Consider the following 18,636-nt stretch of genomic DNA (forward strand, 5'->3'; position numbering starts at 1 on the left):
TTCAGCGGTGATCTGCATTTCATTGCTAAGATCATTCATATAATACAGAAACACCTTTAAAGCTACTTTTGTAATCAAATTAAAATCAAATGGTTCATAAAGGTTCATTAACACAGTGACACTTTATTTTTTAAACTAGCAGAGAGGAAACATACAAACATACAATCACTATAGTGATGATGCTATGATACATTATATTGCAACAAACACTCTAATCTGACAAATATATACAATTGTGGGTAAAACATTTGTATATAGCAATTAGATGTTGGCACTTACAGAGCCCTAGACAATGTCTGTGCAAAGTTTCATCATGATTGGTCGACTCATCTAGGAGGAGATGAATGGGGTCAAGCTGGTAATTACATGCAATATGTTTCTGATAATACGGCAACTAACAGTAATAAATTGTAAATCACCGATCTGTCTATATAGAGAGAAAAACCCATTTAACAGAAATTCATAGTTAACTTTTACATTTGCACTCAGTAACCTAGTAACAAAGGAATATAACCTGAAGTTGAGTTGTTCTCACTGATAAAGCCTCATTCAAACTGATGGAATCGTTGTAGCAGTTAGTCTGCATTTATAAATTGGACAGCAATTATTTGAAACCTTCACTAATCTCTCTCAGAGTGACTGCAGTCAGTCCAAGTCCGACTGCAGCTGTTTGCAGAAAGGTTGCCTCCTATAAGGTGAGATGAGCCCCCCTTATACACATTGCAATTTGCATTTGCAATATGTTGTTGGCCTTTACTCTAGGGTTCTGTCTTTCTTGGTGCTGTAGAAATACACTCTTTGCATGTCGTCCCCAGCACCTAATGAACAGAGAGTAGAGTAATTAATCCCCAGAAACACGATACTGTGAGGAATCACAAGTGTACAACTAATCGCAGAATGCATTACAGTGGTATAAGCCCAACCTAATTGGCAAATGAAGTTGAGTTGTTTCCCACAGTGGATGTCCTTCCACTGGAAGTCCTCTGTGCTGCCCATGCCGCCACAGGTGTTCGAATAATAGCGAGGGACCCAATTTTGTGGCCAATGGAAGAAATTCATGGAATGTCCAGACATCCAGAACCAGTCATTTCCTCTTAGTGACCTGTTGGACAGAGTGAACAAAATGCTGCTGTTTATGTTACCTGTGGATGTTTAAAAGCTTTTTCTCTTTTTTCCACAATTATATGATGCAGATTTATCTTTATGATGTTAAATGGGGCCAAAAACCTAAAACCAACCATTCATCCATTTTCTTCCTCCTACCAAGTTCAGGGTTATTATGAACTAACTGCACTCCTGTGACCCTCGGTTAGATAAGTGGTGCTCTGTTGGTAACTTTGTGTGTTCTCTATCTTCTTTTAAACCTTTCCTAGTCAGTTTGAGTCATTGTGTACATTGTTTGCATTGCTTTGTGGTGATATTTTTATTTGATGTGGTTACTTCTTCTTCTGTCTCTTTGTGGTCATTTCACATTTCTAATCATTGGATAGATTTCTTTTTACATTGTATTGCAACTGGACATGAACAACATCTCATTCATATTATGTCCTGTTCATTCATTGAGGTGTTAAGAGCATTTACATGATAAGCACAGTACCTGCGCAGTCCCAGCCAGATGTAGTCTGTGAGGGTGAAGGGAAGGCTGCCCAGCAGCTGCTCCAACTCGTCTTGCTCCTGTTGGCTGTGAAGGCTGAGCAGGTCCCAGTGATGATGTCTACAGTACATCAGAGCATCAGACCAGCAAAGCCTCTTTCCCACAACCATCACATTCCTCTCGCCCAGCAGCACGCTCACAGTGGGAGGAGATGGTGGAGGAGTTGGTGGAGGAGTGACAGCTTTGGGGGCTGAGAAGAAAAATTTTGACAGGTTGCGTTTGTTCCAACCATGTTTGGTTGTTTTCATTTTGTTTTAACAGGCTGAATTGTAAGGTTGCTTTCAGCTCCAAATTAAAACATGAATACTGAGAGGTGGAAAGCAATATAGAGACAATAAAGAAAGCAACAACAAGCACATGCAACCACAACATATGGTGCTAGAAACAAACACACCACGGCCATACCAGAGAGAGAAGCAAACACCTCCACTTCACACATCGTCAGTATTTTCTGAGGTCCTGGTAAGAACACAGTGATGTAGCGACCTTCCATTTCATTACACTGGAATGTGTGTGTTGGGGAACTCCCTAATGAATTGATAGTGCCACACCTGATAGATTTACACAAACATCAAACTTATTTTATCTACAAAAGAAAATGTTTTGGCTAAACAATAATGTGCTGTTGTTTAAATGAGAAAAATAAAATCATAAATATTTATGGAGAAATCGTGTCCTACATGGAGTTTTTAATTCCATTTTGATCCAGTGAGTTCCCAATCAAGATCTGCGCCCCAATAAGCCTGTAAGCTGTACTCCCGACTCTGTTGATGATGGTGACAGCAGTGACCTTATGGAGACCCAACAAGTCTATGTGCCACCAGGGCGAGTCCTCTGTTGGTGAAGTGTGGGTACAGCATCCTTGTGGCACTTGTCCATTTCTGCATCCATCGACAGCTTTTGAGGCCCAATATTCTGTCCCAGACCAAGTCGATGACTGTACTGTTTCTTTGTTTAAGGCCACATTTGGAAGCGGTTCCACTGAGTATCGAAAAGAACAAACAGACATGAGTCATTATCAGGCAGGTGTGTTTCAGTAGATCAGATTCACTCACTAAAAGCTCTACCTCGGGCAGCATACACCTCCACTTCACACAGGGTGAGAGTTTTCTTCTGTCCAGGAAGAAACAGGTTCACAAAGCGACCCTCCATGCTGCCTCCGTCACACTGGTATGTGTAGGTTTTACCCGCTTTTATGTGGGAGATGGAAGCACACCTGACAGACGAATATATGCAGACAATATTCTGTTAATATGGATTTTCCCAAAGTTGGATAGCATGTATCTCTTAATTTCATTTCATAATGAAAATTGAATTCTCATCATTACTTGGGATTATTGTTTCCATTGTTCTCCAGTGAGTTCCCTATTCGGATCTCAGCTCCATCCAGTCTTTCAGCACAGCAATCTCCTCTGTTGGTGACTTTTACAGTAGTGATTGTAAAGCTGTGCTGCAGGTCTACCCGCCACCAGGGGTCGGTCTCGTCTTCAGCAGTGTGGCTGCAGAACCCATTGGTATAGAACGAGTTCCGTCTACCGTCGATGGCTTTGGATGCAGCAGCAAAAGAGAGCGTAGATGACTGAGTAGCTTCTCCTTTAAGTGCTAAATTGGGTGATGGGTATCCTTAAAAGAAAACCAGGAAAAGTCGGTTTCTGCAGAAGGTGCACTGTGCAGTTATTTTAAAGGTCACACTTAATTTTCATAACATTTTCTGAGTTTCAGAGTCTATGAAATACCAGACGTCTGTATCAGCATCAGACTGAAATGTGATTACCATAGTACACTTCAACCTCACAGAGACTTAGGATCTTCTTGCTTCCAGGGAGAAACACTGTGACGTATTGTCCTTCAAAAGACCTGCAGGGAAAGTAAAATGTCTGTCCACTGGGAAAGTGAGAGATCACAGCACACCTGTGTATGCAAGAGCCCAAAAAAAACAGAAAGAAAGTGAAGGAATAAATCTTATTCACATAATGATTTCATTATTTGGGGCTTTATCAAGTGTTTTCACCTCATGCTTTCATGGTCATTGATCTCTGTTGACTTTCCAATCCAAATTTCAGCACCATCCAGCCCGTTTTCTAGTTCTACTGTACTGGTAATTAGTACAGCGCCGATTGTGTACACTTTCTTCAGGTCTACCCTCCACCAGGGATCAGATTGTGAGGTGGTAAGTGTGCAGGACCCTCTTTGATAGCTCGAGTCTCTGTTGCCATCAACTGCCTTGTCAGCAAAACCCAGGCTGTCATTGTTTGAGGACTGTACAGCATTCTGATTCAGTGCCAGGTTTTGGAGGAGATGACCTTATTAAGAAAAAAAACTGTAGTAATTAGTCAAATTAATAGATTACTCTGGGAGTCGAGGGTGGTGGGAAGGGGTGTTGGAGTAGGGTTGTACCTGTTGGTGCACCAGATTCCATCAAGAAGAAAATACCTGTTAACATAAAGTATTTAAAGAGCTTTAGTTTTCTTACATCCAAAAGAAACATAATATAAGCCCAAAACAAAAAACAAAACATTTGGTCAAACCCAGGACCATGAGATTAGAACGGGTTCTTGATTTTTCAAAATAGGCACCCAAAGAGGAAAGAATTAAGGGAAGATAATATTCCACAACATCTCTAAGTGAGCAAAGCAGGTTATGAGTAAAAGAAGAGTACATTTTGTGATTGTGCACTTTTTTCCTTCATAATTGTGGTTCATGGTGTGGGTTTTAGATAGATTAAAACAATAAAATATCTGGCATTGATTCTTTATATGGGAAAATACATTTAGTAAAAGGTAATTTGTCTTACCTGTGAAGATCCAAATATAATCCATGCCATTCATGTCTCCTTGAAATGTCAAATCGATTATGAAATTGAACAAATGACATTAATTGCTCGTATACACCAGCTGGCAAGTAGAGGACTTACTTTCTCCGTAGTTTTCTTCAGAGTACTACAAATAACATACTGGATTTAGTCTGGTAAAGGAGAACATATGGAACTTTAATGAGTGTTCGTCAATGTTTGCATGAAGGAAGACACACCCAAATTTGGGTCATCCAAACAACTTAATTTGCACTTTCTGTGAGTTTCCTGACACTGCCAGCCCCTTAAGTTTCTATGTTTTGCAAATGTTTTGCATTTGAACGGTCTCACATGTCAGAGCACTGACAAAGAGTCAGAGCACTATTGAGCTACTTGACCTAGCTGTCTTAGCTAATTTTAGACTGATTTTTAGTCAGGATTCAGAATTCATCAAAGTACAATACAGGTGGTGGTGTGAGTGGATTCCACTTTGTTAATGTTGACAAGGCCACTCAACCAAATATAATTTTGGCTGTTCATTACACTTTGCCGAAAGCTTCTTGGGCCACAGCTTTGGAAGCTGCCTCATCCAGCAGCTTTCGTAATATTTACCATCAAGCCAGGAAATGGCCAGTGCACGTGTTTTAATAGGACTCTCCTCAGTTTGCTGCATGCTCTGTCGTGTTCAGAGAGGCTAGAATTCATCTCGGCCCCAGCTATGCTCGTTATAATACCACTCTTATGCAGGCCAGTGTATGTTCTTTTGCGTCAACCCCATTGCAAGAGATGTTCATGTGGGGATTCAGGAGCACCAAATCCCACTGCACGTTATGTTTCAAGGAATTAGGGAATGACTGCTGACCACAGAAAAAAGAATTTTGACCAGTTAGAGATGCACCACTGAAAGATGGCTAATTAGTATTTCTGCACAGCATGGCTGGGAGGAGTATGAGAGATCTGGGTATATAGTAGGGATGGGTATCGTTTAGGTTTTATCCGATACCGGTGCCAAATCGGTACTTTTGAAACGGTGCCAGTGCTTAAACGGTGCTCGAACCGGTGCTTAAAGAATGGAGAACACAAACTTTGTCCAAAAACCTCTCATGTTCAGCTGTTTTGTTTTGTTTTTGTAAAAAGATAACAATGTTAGCCTTTTCTGCAGCTATGGGGCATATATGGCATCACTCTTGGCTGGAAGCAGTGCTTAATCAATGGAAAAAAAACACAAACTTTGTCCAAAAACCTCTCATGTTTAACTGTTTCCCACTTTTTCTTTGGTCATTTTAGCCTTTTTGGCCAGGGTGAAGGGAGTATCTGCCATCAAACAAGAAGACAGCCGCATGTAGCTATGATGATGTTTGCTAGTTCACCTTACATGCATTAATGTAATAACGTGGTTAGCCTACTCAACGTAAATTACACACGAACAACATTAAGCGACTCACGCAGAGAAGAACGGCTGCTGCTGCATCATCATCCTCATCATTTCTGCTACACTGGCAGGGCTAGGGGCCAGGACTCTATTCTTCGGGTTTTTGGGGGATGTTGCTCCGGGTCCGATAACTGGCAACCCACCCAACGTGCACAGTGTGAGGTCTGGCAGCAAGCTATCAAATACGGCGCATTTCTCGGCTTTTAAAAAAAACGCTATGCGTCGCCAGGTGTTTCATCAGTTTCGAGGTGTTACCTCCTTTGACAGTATCACAGTATCAGCTTAAAGCACTTGTTGCTGCTGAGTTTGCATATTTTGCTGTGAAGTACAACCAGACCTTTGACCGCTTTGCCTTGGACATTTTTAATCTGTAGCTCTGCTCTAAAAGAACGCACGTACCTGGACCCGCCTACTATCCTGGGAAACGTAAAATGATTGGCTAGAAGTGTATCACAGCTCAGGAAAAAAAAGCACCGAAATGTGCGCTGCTTTTCGGTCTGGTTACTACCGTTTATGTCAGAACCAGTGCCATCATGGCACCGGACACCGGTACCCATGCCTAGTATATAGAGTCCAGAAAGCACCTAAAGAGAGTGGGGCAGTATATACACTTGCATCTTCAGATAGCCATAGCAAAGTAAACCATGTTCATTGTAGCTTTCTAAAGGATGTAATATGATAAATCATTATATAATACTTTTCATATATTATGTTACACATTACGCTGAGAGTGGTTCTGTTGCTGAGTTGGAGTCATCCTGTTATCTCTTACTACCTCAACTGCTTCAATGACGGGAACACAAGTGAGGAGAGATGTTACATCATACGAAACCATCTGCCTCCATAATGACGTCTCTCGCCTTCTCAGAAAAATCCAGAAATGTGGTGTTTAGAGCTGACTACCAACAGGTTGAGGATCAAAGCCAGAAACTTTGAGGTGTTATAGATGACCAAGTTGATCAAATAAACAATATGATCTTACAGGTACACCCCTTGTACCTGTTCTCAGTATCTTCAGTAAACCATACAGAATTGGTGTAGTTTCCCCTGGTTATAGCCTGTGGCATGAGGTCCGGTTAATAGCATCGTCCTGTTTCAGACAATCTTCCTGTAACTACTTCCTGGGTCTCGTTTCAGGGGCTCATAATTTTCCCATGATAGTCTTTCTGGTTTAGCAAAACTGCGCACCAACCCTTGTCTGACAGAAGGACGACAATGTTGTTGTCTTTACTAAGCAATGTGAGGGCCGGGGGCTTTGCATTGCTGCGATAGGCCAAAACTTCCACATCTGCTTTCACATCTGCACTGTGTTTTTTTTAAATTGCTGATTTTGTGGCTGTGATCATTTCCACTCGTGAGATTTTTCTCAGTGTTCAGTCATTTTGCGAGAATGTTGTTCACTGCTTGAGTGACTTGTCTGCCAGAAACATGCTCATGTATCCACATCCTCAGTGTGGCATCTTTCTCTCATCTAGTGGCTGAGAATACGCTCTGTGTTTTGCTGATGTCAACAAGTAAGTCAAACTTGCTTTGTTGCCTGGTCTTAGACTGTTCATGCTGTGCTGGATGAGCCTTTTCAATGAATTCAAACACCATTTGAAGGGTATTCTCATCTAGACTCACTGTAAGTCTCAATCGGAGCCGCTTTCGAATTTAACACATCGATGGTAAAATTTGTTTGTCTCACCTGTTCATTGAGCAGCTGGCTCTGTGCCTTCTGGAAGATTTTTGTTGTGGTTTCTGTAGTCAGCGCTCTTATGTTAAGTTTGCTCACATACTAGGTTGAGGCAGTCCTTCCCAAAGTTGGTTAAAATGTCTTAATGCATGCTCAATGATCCAGGTAAGGAAATCCTAAAAAGTTGATTCTGTTCAAGTGAACATTGCGTTTTCAGTGGAACAAATATTCTGTCATTCATCCAAGTGACTTCTTCAACCTAAGCTTCCTGCAGGTTTCCCCAACCTTATAAACAGTACATCTGCAAAATGACTGAAGCTACACTGATTAACAATGGGCCGTGGTGTCACCAACAAACTAAGCCCAAATCATCACCCGTGCTTGAAAGTTGGTATGAGATGTTTGTCTTGATATGCTGTGTTAGTTTTCTCCAAATATAGCAGTGCATTATGGCCAGACATCTCCACTTTGTTCTCATCTGTCCAAAGGACATTGTTCCAGAAGTCATGTTCCTTTTAGAGGAAAGAGGAATTCAATTGAATTCAACGGAGGGTGAAATTAATGTGGCAACAAAACAGACTGAGGGGTATAATTAGCAAGTGCCAGTAGCCCTTGGTTAAATCTAACATCGGTGCCTAACCGGTCCAGCAGCTCATCGACCCGGTACATGGGGTAAGCATCAAACTGTGACACTTCATTCATCTTGCAGTAGTCAACATAGAACCGTTTAGACCCTTCTTCACCACAAGAACTACGGCGCTGCATCAGGCGCTGTGCGACTCTTTGCCATCATTGCTGGTGTTGCATAATGGGGCACAAGATGACCTCTCTTGACAGTTCTAATAAATATGAAAACATTCTTCTCCACAACAGAAACCTGTAACAGAAACCTTGAAAAAAGGTGGGTAGGGCTAAAAAGAAATATAAAATAATATCTACAGCTCACATCTGACAGTCAAACAATTAGAACTGTTAATGGTAAAACACTCCCCCCTAGTGGTCAAAGTTCCAGTTCAACTTCTGTATAGAACAGGGGTCGGCAACCTGCGGCTCTTTTGTCCTTATACTTCAGTATTTAGCTAAAGTGTATTTTATTTGTCTTTAGTTCTTTTTTTAACTTGTAGTTCTAGAAGATTATTGTGATATTGAAATATAAAATAATATTATTTTATTATTTTTCATCGCTCAAAGTAAGCGTCACACTCGCGGAAGCCGGTGTACCCGCCGAAACGCCTGCATTTATCGAGACTTTCAAACCCAGGTAGGCCAATTATGGATCTTTGGATCCACATTATGTCAGCAGCTGTTCTCCACCGTGAACTATGTTACAAACAAACAGCGCTCACGCCTCACAGACGACAGCTTACAGTCCTGCGTAAACTGACTTCGTACAGCCCTGATCTGCAGACGCTGTGCGCAGAGGTTCAGGAGCAGAAGTCCCATTGTAAACATACCACGGCAGACCCGACGATGTTTGCATGAACACGCTTTTCAGCATCTCTATATTAACCACTATTCACACACGGTTGCTGTACGCATACAGCCGGCTGTAGCTTTGCAGCTCACAGCCCGACACACACCAACACAACAGCAGAGAGAGCACAGACTTTCAGGCGGCGAGGCGTGATTGCGGGTGCCGCTCAGGTGCGTCACCTCCCCAGCAGCGGCGCTGCAGACCACGCCCCGCCACACAGATTAACCAAGTAAAATACATATTTAGGCAGAATTTTGCAAATATCTGTTTTTAATTTTTTATCAGCATAGTGCTTTTTTCAAAATATTTTTAAAAGTCGGGTCAAGGCTCCAAAAGCACAAAGGTGATATAAGTTTTTGTTTGCTGGATCATTTTAGTTCAGCATCTTTCCTTTTGTTATATTTCTTTAAGAGTTCAAAATGTGTTCATTACATAAATAAAATGTAATTTTCTCTGTAGCACTTCATGGATTTCATAAGCAACACACCTTAGTTGTTCACACAAAGCATAAAGGTGAAAAACAATACACAGTGTTATCTTCATTTTACATGTCAGAAAGTATTTGCGGCTCAGTGTTTTCTTTTGTGTGGAAACCAGCTTCAAATGGCTCTTTGGGTGTTAAAGGTTGCTGACCCCTGACAGGCCTATTACTTAAGGAACCTTTGAAATATGTTTTTCACGGTATATTTTAACCAAAGTATACTATTGTATGAATAAACTTTACACAGGTGGCTTTTGTTTCTCCTGGAAACATTTTAATAGAACATGGTTACTTTTACTGCGTAGTTAAAATTATCTCCATTCTTAAGTATGAACTTAAGGTCAGTGGTTACTGTATCTTTTAGCCAGACCGCTTTAAAGAAAATTACATGAGAGCAAGTTTACTGTAGCTCAAAAGTCCAAGTCTGGCTTTTCAGTCCCAGCTTTGTTTCATCTGACCAGAAAAAGGATTCTCAAACACTCATTGCTTTTGCAGCCTTATCTGTCAGAATTCATCCACCCAGCAACTGTTAAGTAAAAGCACAATCACAAGTAACAAAGTCTCATTGCTTTCAGCCATGCAACTGCAGGTCTGCACTGAGGTGGAAGTGTACCAAAATGTTGTCAGCAAGTGTCAGTTAACATGACTTCACTGTGCAAAACTCCAAGTAACACTCACATTCTGATTTAAACACTTATTTGTACCCCAAGTCACTGAAGTGATTCGTGAGTGAGTCACAGATGCAGAGAGACCAAAGATCCAGCTCAAAAGGTTTATTCAGATGAACAGATCAGAAACATTTCCAAATGTCAGACAGCTTAGAAGCAGAGCCATACCCTGATAACATCCATCGCTCCATGTGACATTTCACACAAAAACACCACAACATACAAGAACTGATGCCAGCTTTAAAGCCAGGAAATCAGGAAAGAAATCAGCTGGAGCAGAAGTGAGTTTACTTCAAAGCCTGTGTTGTTAACATGCTGACTCCAGGCTCACTTCTACGTCTCAGCATTTAGCTCTTGTCACCCAGAGTGTGCTTGTCAAACAGGTACTCTGCCATCTTGTTGTTGTGAGCATCCATGCGGGTGAGGTTAGTGATGTGGTCACCCAGCTTCTTGATGGACTTCACCTGCTCATCCAGGTAGTGGCTCTCCAGGAAGTCACACAGCTGGGAAAACAAACTACAGTTAACATTTGATGATTTGTCAAACATACACAGCATGAACTAGTTCAGTCTTTAACCCCAAACTCTTCCCTCCAACTCCCACTTACATGAGGGTCATTATGCTGAGAAGCCAGCTTGTGCAGGTCCAGCAGAGCCTGGTTGACATTCTTCTCCAGCTGCAGAGCACACTGCATGGCCTCCAGCCCGCTGCCCCACTCATCACGCTCTGGTTTCTGCACAACAAACAATTCTGTTAGAGACTGAACACTTGTTTTAAGCTCTGTATACACATTACACACTAACGCTAACAACAAGAGAACAAGTGTCATAACACTGCTCATTAATCCCAGTTTCTGTGTTAGAGACACAGTCAGGTATGTCACAGCAGGACTGGTTCAGTTTGTACACACCTTGATGTCCTGGAGTAAGACGCGACCTCCTCTCTTGTTCTGGAAGGACAGCAGCTTGTCAGCGTGCTCCCTCTCCTCATGGCTGTTCTCCTTGAAGAAGTGGGAGAAGCCTGGCAGGGCCACATCATCACGGTCAAAGTAGAAGGCCTGACAAATCAGACAGGTTATTAATTGGTACACAGCACCAATCATTTCGCCCCTGTACAACACAAGTTATACAAGTTTAACTTTGATATAAAATGTTTCAAATTTGATTTAAAAAGACAATGTGCACTAAATTCTGCAGGACAGAGTCTACACTCGTTTCCTGCGAAGCGAGCATGTGTATGGAAAAGCCACCGTAAGCATGACGCAGCATTTTTTGGTTACTTAGTGACAGTACTTGTGGTGAAAATACACTCCGTATCTGACAACCTGCTTATTGGCACATGATAGGCAGCAAAGAAGCCGTTACTGAAATCATGTATTACTGAAATTAGCAACAACATACCGGACTTTACATTTAACGACTCTACTCCGTTCTCTTTGTCTAGCATTAAGCTAATATAGCTTGAGACTAAGGTTATTACAGACATCAGCATCACATGACGTGTTCTCACCATAGAAGTGTAGGTGTAAGACGCAAACAGCTCCATGTTCACCATCCGGTTGATGGCGGCCTCGCAGTCGCGGTGGTAGTTCTGGCGCACTTGGGACTCCATTTCGGCTGGCGTTTCTTGTGCTTTTTATTAACAAAAACGGTGCAAAAATAAAGCTTCACGTCGACTTTATGTGTAGTGTTCAAGTAGAAAAGGGTTTTTCTTCCGAAGTGCAGAGTAGCTGAAATACAAAGCGGGACGAAGTCAAGAAGTTCCGTTCAAACACTGTTGAAGCAAAAACTCCTCAAAGATTTCTCCCCTGGTGTGAAACGGCACACTCGCGGGTCCCTGTATTTATACTCCACCGGAAGTGCTCGTGCAAGATGTGACGTATGTTTCCACCAATCACTGAGCCGGGGCGTCTGTACCAGCTGTGACTCACAGGATGAAGTTGCATTTTTTTCTCCTCCTGATTCGTAGAAAACTCATCATCCACTTTAATGTTTAATGTGACCTGCTGGGAGATAGTCACGTGCAATGACAAAGCATTTTCACATTTCATCAGGAAACAAGCAAAATATGTAAATTATATAACGATTAATCTCCAGATACTTGTAGATGTAGACTTCCTGATGCACAGGCAAATGGAACGATATCTAGTCATTTGTTCAATACGTACAGTACTGTGCAAAAGTCTTGAGCCAAACCACATTTATTTTGTTGTCAAGAAGCCAGAATGTCCTGTATTGTTTAAAGCAGTGGTTCCGAAACTAGGGTACGCGTACCCTCGGGGGCACGCAAGTGGCTGTAGGGTGTACACGAGGGTTGAGGTTGGAGTGGCGATCACGAATTTAAAAAGCCTAAATTTGCTTTAATACAGTTTGCTGTGGTTATTAAATGACTATATACCACCCTCTGGTGTTCAGCAAAAACATTGCACTGACAAAATAAATGGGCGTGACTTGCCCGATTGACTGAGGCCTGACAGTCAAAGTTGCCTCCAAGCATTCAGTGCAGCGCAGAAATGGACAAATGGTTAACAAGAAGAAGGAAAAAAACACCCTACCACCAAAACACCGGCCACTAAAACCAATCAGCTCATATCTGAAGATGCATTTGCCAGTGACCGCACAGGTGATTGTTCAACAACAATGGTCAGATTGGGGTTCTAGCACAGATGCATCTGTGGTTACTAGCCAAGTGGCTAGCATAGCTGGAGACAGTCGTGGAGAAAGTGATTAAGGGTCTGATGCAGAGCGTCAAAGTGGGAGAAAGCATATCACCTCGGACTGTAACACACCCTCATCAAAGAAGCGCAAATATGATGACAATTATATTTTGCGGGGATTCACGTGTATAAATATTGGTGGATATTACCGGCCACAATGTGTTAATTGTGCAAAAGTATTGTCTAACAACTCAATGAAACCTTCACTATTGTGCAGACATTTAGAGACAAATCATCCCCATTTGAAAAATAAACCAAGAGAATATATTGAGCGACAGCTAAAATCACTTTCAACAAGTAAAACTTGCATTCGAATGCCAAATCCTATGAAGAAAAACAGACTACAAGCATCTTACATGGTCAGTTACAGAGTGGCTAAAACCAACTTGGAGGACCTCGTTCTCCCTGCTGCTTTAGATATGGTAGGGACAATGGAAAAGGCAAAAAAGACGATACAGTCCATTCCATCAGCGCATATTTCACAGAGAATTTTATGCAATACAGCTGAATGAGTCCACGGATGTGGCTGACCTGGCGCATCTCCTAATGTATGTGGGCAACATTTATGAAGGAACTATCAAGGAGGACATGCTGTTCTGTAAACCGCTGGAAGAAAAGACAACTGCCGCTGATATTTTTCAAAAGCTGGACACATTCGTGAACACACATGGACTCGTGTGTGACAGAGGTGTTAGCACTGATGGCGCATGGGCCATGACTGGGACACACGGAGGTGTGGTTTGGCGTGTACAAGCAGTCACGCCAGATGCCTCTTGGGTACACTGCAGCATCCACCGAGAGGTTCTTGCTGCAAAGGGAATTCCTCTCCGTCTGAAACATGTTTCAGCCGAGCCTACTTCGTTATGACCGTCTGACCAGGAGAGCCTAATTGAGATCGCCACAGTTGGATCTCCCTGGTGGATTTCTGCATAGGACTGCGCACTAAACAGCATGCACTGGCTAAGCACGCTATCAAGACTCTGATGCCTTCCGCCAACCACATACTTGTGAGAAAGGGGGTTTTCTGCTTTTAAAAAATGAAAACAAAACACACAGCAAGACTTTGTGTGGAAAACGATTTAAGACTCATCCTTTCCCAAATTGAGCCAAATATTGAAAAGCTGTGTGCGTCTGCCCATCACATTAAATAAAGTTCTGCTTAATGAAAGTTCACATCTGGCCTTTAAGCTCTCGACAAAATGGTGAATTCTAATAAATCTTTTGATACACTGCTAGTATTAAGTAGTAAAGTTTGTGATTAAAATTGGGTCATTACTAAAATATTTTAATAAATTCATTTTGTGGTGAGAAATAATCGACTTTGCAGTATTTAGTTTTATGCATGCGGTATTGCATTGCATTTATAGACACTAATCGTGAGTCATTGGTAGCTGACATGTTTCACGGGGTATGTGGCGGGAAAAAGTTTAGGAACCACTGATTTAAAGTAGTCTTGAGCAATAATTCTCAGGTTTGTAAAGATCTTTTAAACTTTTTATTTTTACTTTTCCCCAGTCATTTTAATCAAGTCCTTGCACCTGACTGTATTTAGGTGAAGATTTGTTTGTTAAGCCACTTATCACTGATCCATAATATACTGAAGCACTAAATTAATAAATAAGCAACTTAACAAAGAACCTATTTTAATTGTAAGTGTGTTTAGGAACTGTCAGCCTGTCAAAAACACTAAGCAAAACAGATGTAATTTGTTCCCATTTTGCATGCTGAGTCAGTGAAAAATGACAAAGATAAAAGCATAAAATATTACTTTTCCACCAACAAAGTGATTCTCAAAGAACTATAGCCTATCCCTTGAATTCGCTTCTGCGACACCATCGCTCGGCATGTCCACCTTCACTTCATCCATAAACCTTCTCTGTGGTCTTCACCTTTCCCCTCCTGCTGGCAGCTCCATAAAAACATATGAATTCAAATTTGAAAAATGTTGGTTCACTGTCAGTATACAAGGAGGATGCGAGGAGAAATGTATAACAATGAATGTCTACAACAAACTGTAAGAGGGAGGCTGTGTCATGGTTTGGAGCTGCGGCTGGTGATGTTTGCAGTCCTGACAAAACTGATGGAATTATGATCACAGAAAAGGGCTGTATGACTTTGAGCTACCGTGCAATACCATCTGGGAAGCATTTTACTTCACCCTCCGTCACAGACGGCGTGTTCAGTGAAGATGGTCACCAGCAGGTTCTAGGTCAATGCATCTCAAGCCCACATCCACTGCCACTGTACTTAAAGGGAGATGTTAAAGACTTTCTTCAGGCATTTGGATCAACTAAATCCATGACAGTCAATCAGGCAGCAGTGCCTGGACTGGAAACAAGCCATCCTTAAAATATAAATACAACATACCAATTTCGTGCATTTGAATGCAAAACAAATGTGTTGTTTGAGCCAGAGACTGCACTTATGGCTGAACAATACATACATTTTATATCAATTATATCAATACTATAACTTGCAGTACAAAGTTATGGGAAGCTTAAACTTTGTTTCAGAATTATTGAATCTGTTTTTATTGTAAGATGATATATATGACATTATAATATGTATATTAAAATTTTAAATTGTGTAACAAATAAATATAGAATTTAAATTTTATTAAATAACACCAGCTACAATTGTGGCAATATTCGTGTTTGTTGTTCAGCAGAAAAATGTCCAGTGTGTTGGCTGATACACTTTTTGATTTTAAAAATAAAAGCTGGAATCATTTAATTGCATTACAACAACTGGTTTTTAATTATTTTTAATCATACCCACATACAATGTTTGTAATGATTTAGCATTGTTGTGTTTGTCATTGCATTTTGTCTTTGTGGACTCTTGAATCTCATCTTGTTGCTGTATTCTTAGAGTGATTTACATTTCCTGGTGTATTTTCTTGTGCTTAGGAGTTTGCTGAGTATATTGTATTTATTTTAAGTTTAGTTTGTTTTGCGTCTCCCCCTTTCTGTCTCTCATTCTCTCTGTCGCCCTCGTTTTCATCTTCAGTGTCTTTGCGTTTGTCTTTCTAGTCTTATGTCTGTCCCCTCCATGCGTTCCCTTTATCGAGTCAGTCTCGTCTCAGTGTTTGTTTCCACCGTCATCCTGTGTCCGTTCCATCTGTTTCCTGTTTTATTTTGCCTGTCTGTGTCCTGTGTGCATTGTGTTCTGCTTTGCCTCCTCTCTCCTGTCAGTGTGCAATTAGTGTCAGCAGTGGTCCATCCTCTCCTCATCCTGTGTATGTCAGTCTCCCTCTGACTGTTGCTGCATCATCCCGTTTGCTGTATTTCCATGTGGGCCATGTTTCAGTCGTTAATTCCTAGTTGTTTAATTCTAGTGTATAGTTCCTAATTTCTGATTTTTTGTATGTTTTTACACTTGAGTTTATGTAATCACAACAGTAAAGCTACCTGTTTCTGTCCTTTTGGTTCTGAGTCCTGCATTTAGGTCCTACCTCTGCCTGCCACACAGCCACAAACATCTCTTAGGTCGAAGGGCAATCAAACATAATGTTACTTAGTTGCATTCAATTTGCATGCAAGCAAACTAGTTACAGTGGGGCAAAAAAGTATTTAGTCAAATTCAAAATGTAAAATTTTATTTGTCACGTACACAGTCATACACAGTACGATATGTAGTGAAATGCTTGGACAACTGCTCGTGACCTAAAGAGAACAAAAAAGGAAAAGGCTATGAATAAGATAGGAAATAAATATGAAAAATTAAAAAGGGTAAATTTAACTAGGAAGGAATAAAATATAAATTAAGGTTAAAAATGAAATAACTGTACAACACAAATTAGAATGAAGGGTAAATTTAACAAGGAAGGAATAAGATAAAATATATAAATTAAAGTTGAAAATAAAATAACTGTACAACAAAATACACAATATAGAACTGTATAAGAATGTATGAAGAAATATAAATAAATATATACACAATAACAGCAGCGTGATTTAAGTAATGAAGTGTAAACAAATGTTCAGAATGTCCAGTGTGTGTGTAAGAACCATATGTGTGGGTCAGTACTGTGTGGTGGTGTGATTGAGAGACCGTATCGCCTGCGGGAAGAAGCTCCTCCTCAGTCTCTCTGTGTTGGTCTTCAGGGAGCGGAATCGCTTTCCTGACCTCAGCAGAGAGAACAGTCTGTTGTTGGGATGGCTGAGGTCCTTCACCATCTTCCTGGCCTTGGTCCAGCACCGCCTGCTGTAGATTGAGTGCAGGTCAGGTCAGCCACCGATTGTGCAAGTTCCCCCACCTAAAATGATGACAGAGGTCAGTAATTTGCACCAGAGGTACACTTCAACTGTGAGAGACAGAATGTGAAAACAAATCCATGAATCCACATGGTAGGATTTGTAAAGAATTTATTCGTAAATTAGGGTGGAAAATAAGTATTTGGTCAATAACAAAAATACAACTCAATACTTTGTAACATAACCTTTGTTGGCAATAACAGAGGTCAAACGTTTACTATAGGTCTTTACCAGGTTTGCACACACAGTAGCTGGTATTTTGGCCCATTCCTCCATGCAGATCTTCTCGAGAGCAGTGATGTTTTGGGGCTGTCGCCGAGCAACACGGACTTTCAACTCCCGCCACAGATTTTCTATGGGGTTGAGGTCTGGAGACTGGCTAGGCCACTCCAGGACTTTCAAATGCTTCTTACGGAGCCACTCCTTTGTTGCCCGGGCGGTGTGTTTTGGATCATTGTCATGTTGGAAGACCCAGCCTGGTTTCATCTTCAAAGTTCTCACTGATGGAAGGAGGTTTTGGCTCAAAATCTCACGATACATGGCCCCATTCATTCTGTCCTTAACACGGATCAGTCGTCCTGTCCCCTTGGCAGAAAAACAGCCCCATAGCATGATGTTTCCACCCCCATGCTTCACAGTAGGTATGGTGTTCTTGGGATGCAACTCGGTATTCTTCTTCCTCCAAACACGACGAGTTGAGTTTATACCAAAAAGTTCTACTTTGGATTCATCTGACCACATGACATTCTCCCAATCCTCTGCTGTATCATCCATGTGCTCTCTGGCAAACTTCAGACGGGCCTGGACATGCACTGGCTTCAGCAGCGGAACACGTCTGGCACTGCGGGATTTGATTCCCTGCCGTTGTAGTGTGTTACTGATGGTGACCTTTGTTACTTTGGTCCCAGCTCTCTGCAGGTCATTCACCAGGTCCCCCCGTGTGGTTCTGGGATCTTTGCTCACCGTTCTCATGATCATTTTGACCCCACGGGATGAGATCTTGCGTGGAGCCCCAGATGGAGGGAGATTATCAGTGGTCTTGTATGTCTTCCATTTTCTGATGATTGCTCCCACAGTTGATTTTTTCACACCAAGCTGCTTGCCTATTGTAGATTCACTCTTCCCAGTCTGGTGCAGGTCTACAATACTTTTCCTGGTGTCCTTCCAAAGCTCTTTGGTCTTGGCCATGGCGGAGTTTGGAGTCTGACTGTTTGAGGCTGTGGACAGGTGTCTTTTATACAGATGATGAGTTCAAACAGGTGCCATTCATACAGGTAACGAGTGGGGGACAGAAAAGCTTCTTACAGAAGACGTTACAGGTCTGTGAGAGCCAGAGATTTTCCTTGTTTGAGGTGACCAAATACTTATTTTCCACCCTGATTTACCAATAAATTCTTTACAAATCCTACCATGTGGATTCATGGATTTTTTTTTCACATTCTGTCTCTCACAGTTGAAGTGTACCTCTGGTGCAAATTACTGACCTCTG

At 41.5% G+C, this 18,636-nt stretch overlaps 2 protein-coding genes across 2 annotated transcripts; both read right to left on the bottom strand.

The window, feature by feature from the left end:
- Positions 1-244: 244 nt before the first annotated feature.
- Positions 245-3,209, bottom strand: LOC309704236 (uncharacterized protein; the record flags this gene model as incomplete). Its single annotated transcript, XM_082529284.1, has 7 exons — positions 245-818; positions 924-1,102; positions 1,598-1,844; positions 2,060-2,205; positions 2,335-2,635; positions 2,722-2,870; positions 2,983-3,209. Coding segments are annotated over 7 exons (1,314 nt in total), but the record flags the coding sequence as incomplete, so codon positions are not given.
- Positions 3,210-10,265: 7,056 nt separating this feature from the next.
- Positions 10,266-12,038, bottom strand: LOC309704900 (ferritin, middle subunit). The gene is made up of 4 exons (XM_082530389.1): positions 11,685-12,038; positions 11,086-11,232; positions 10,783-10,908; positions 10,266-10,678 (listed from the first exon to the last, which is right to left on the bottom strand). The coding sequence occupies exons 1-4, from the start codon at positions 11,784-11,786 to the stop codon at positions 10,523-10,525; spliced, it is 531 nt and encodes a 176-aa protein (XP_082386515.1). The 5' UTR covers positions 11,787-12,038; the 3' UTR covers positions 10,266-10,522.
- Positions 12,039-18,636: the final 6,598 nt, after the last annotated feature.

This window comes from Aulonocara stuartgranti (assembly GCF_965226115.1).
Source record: "Aulonocara stuartgranti genome assembly, chromosome: 4".
NCBI lineage: Eukaryota > Metazoa > Chordata > Actinopteri > Cichliformes > Cichlidae > Aulonocara > Aulonocara stuartgranti.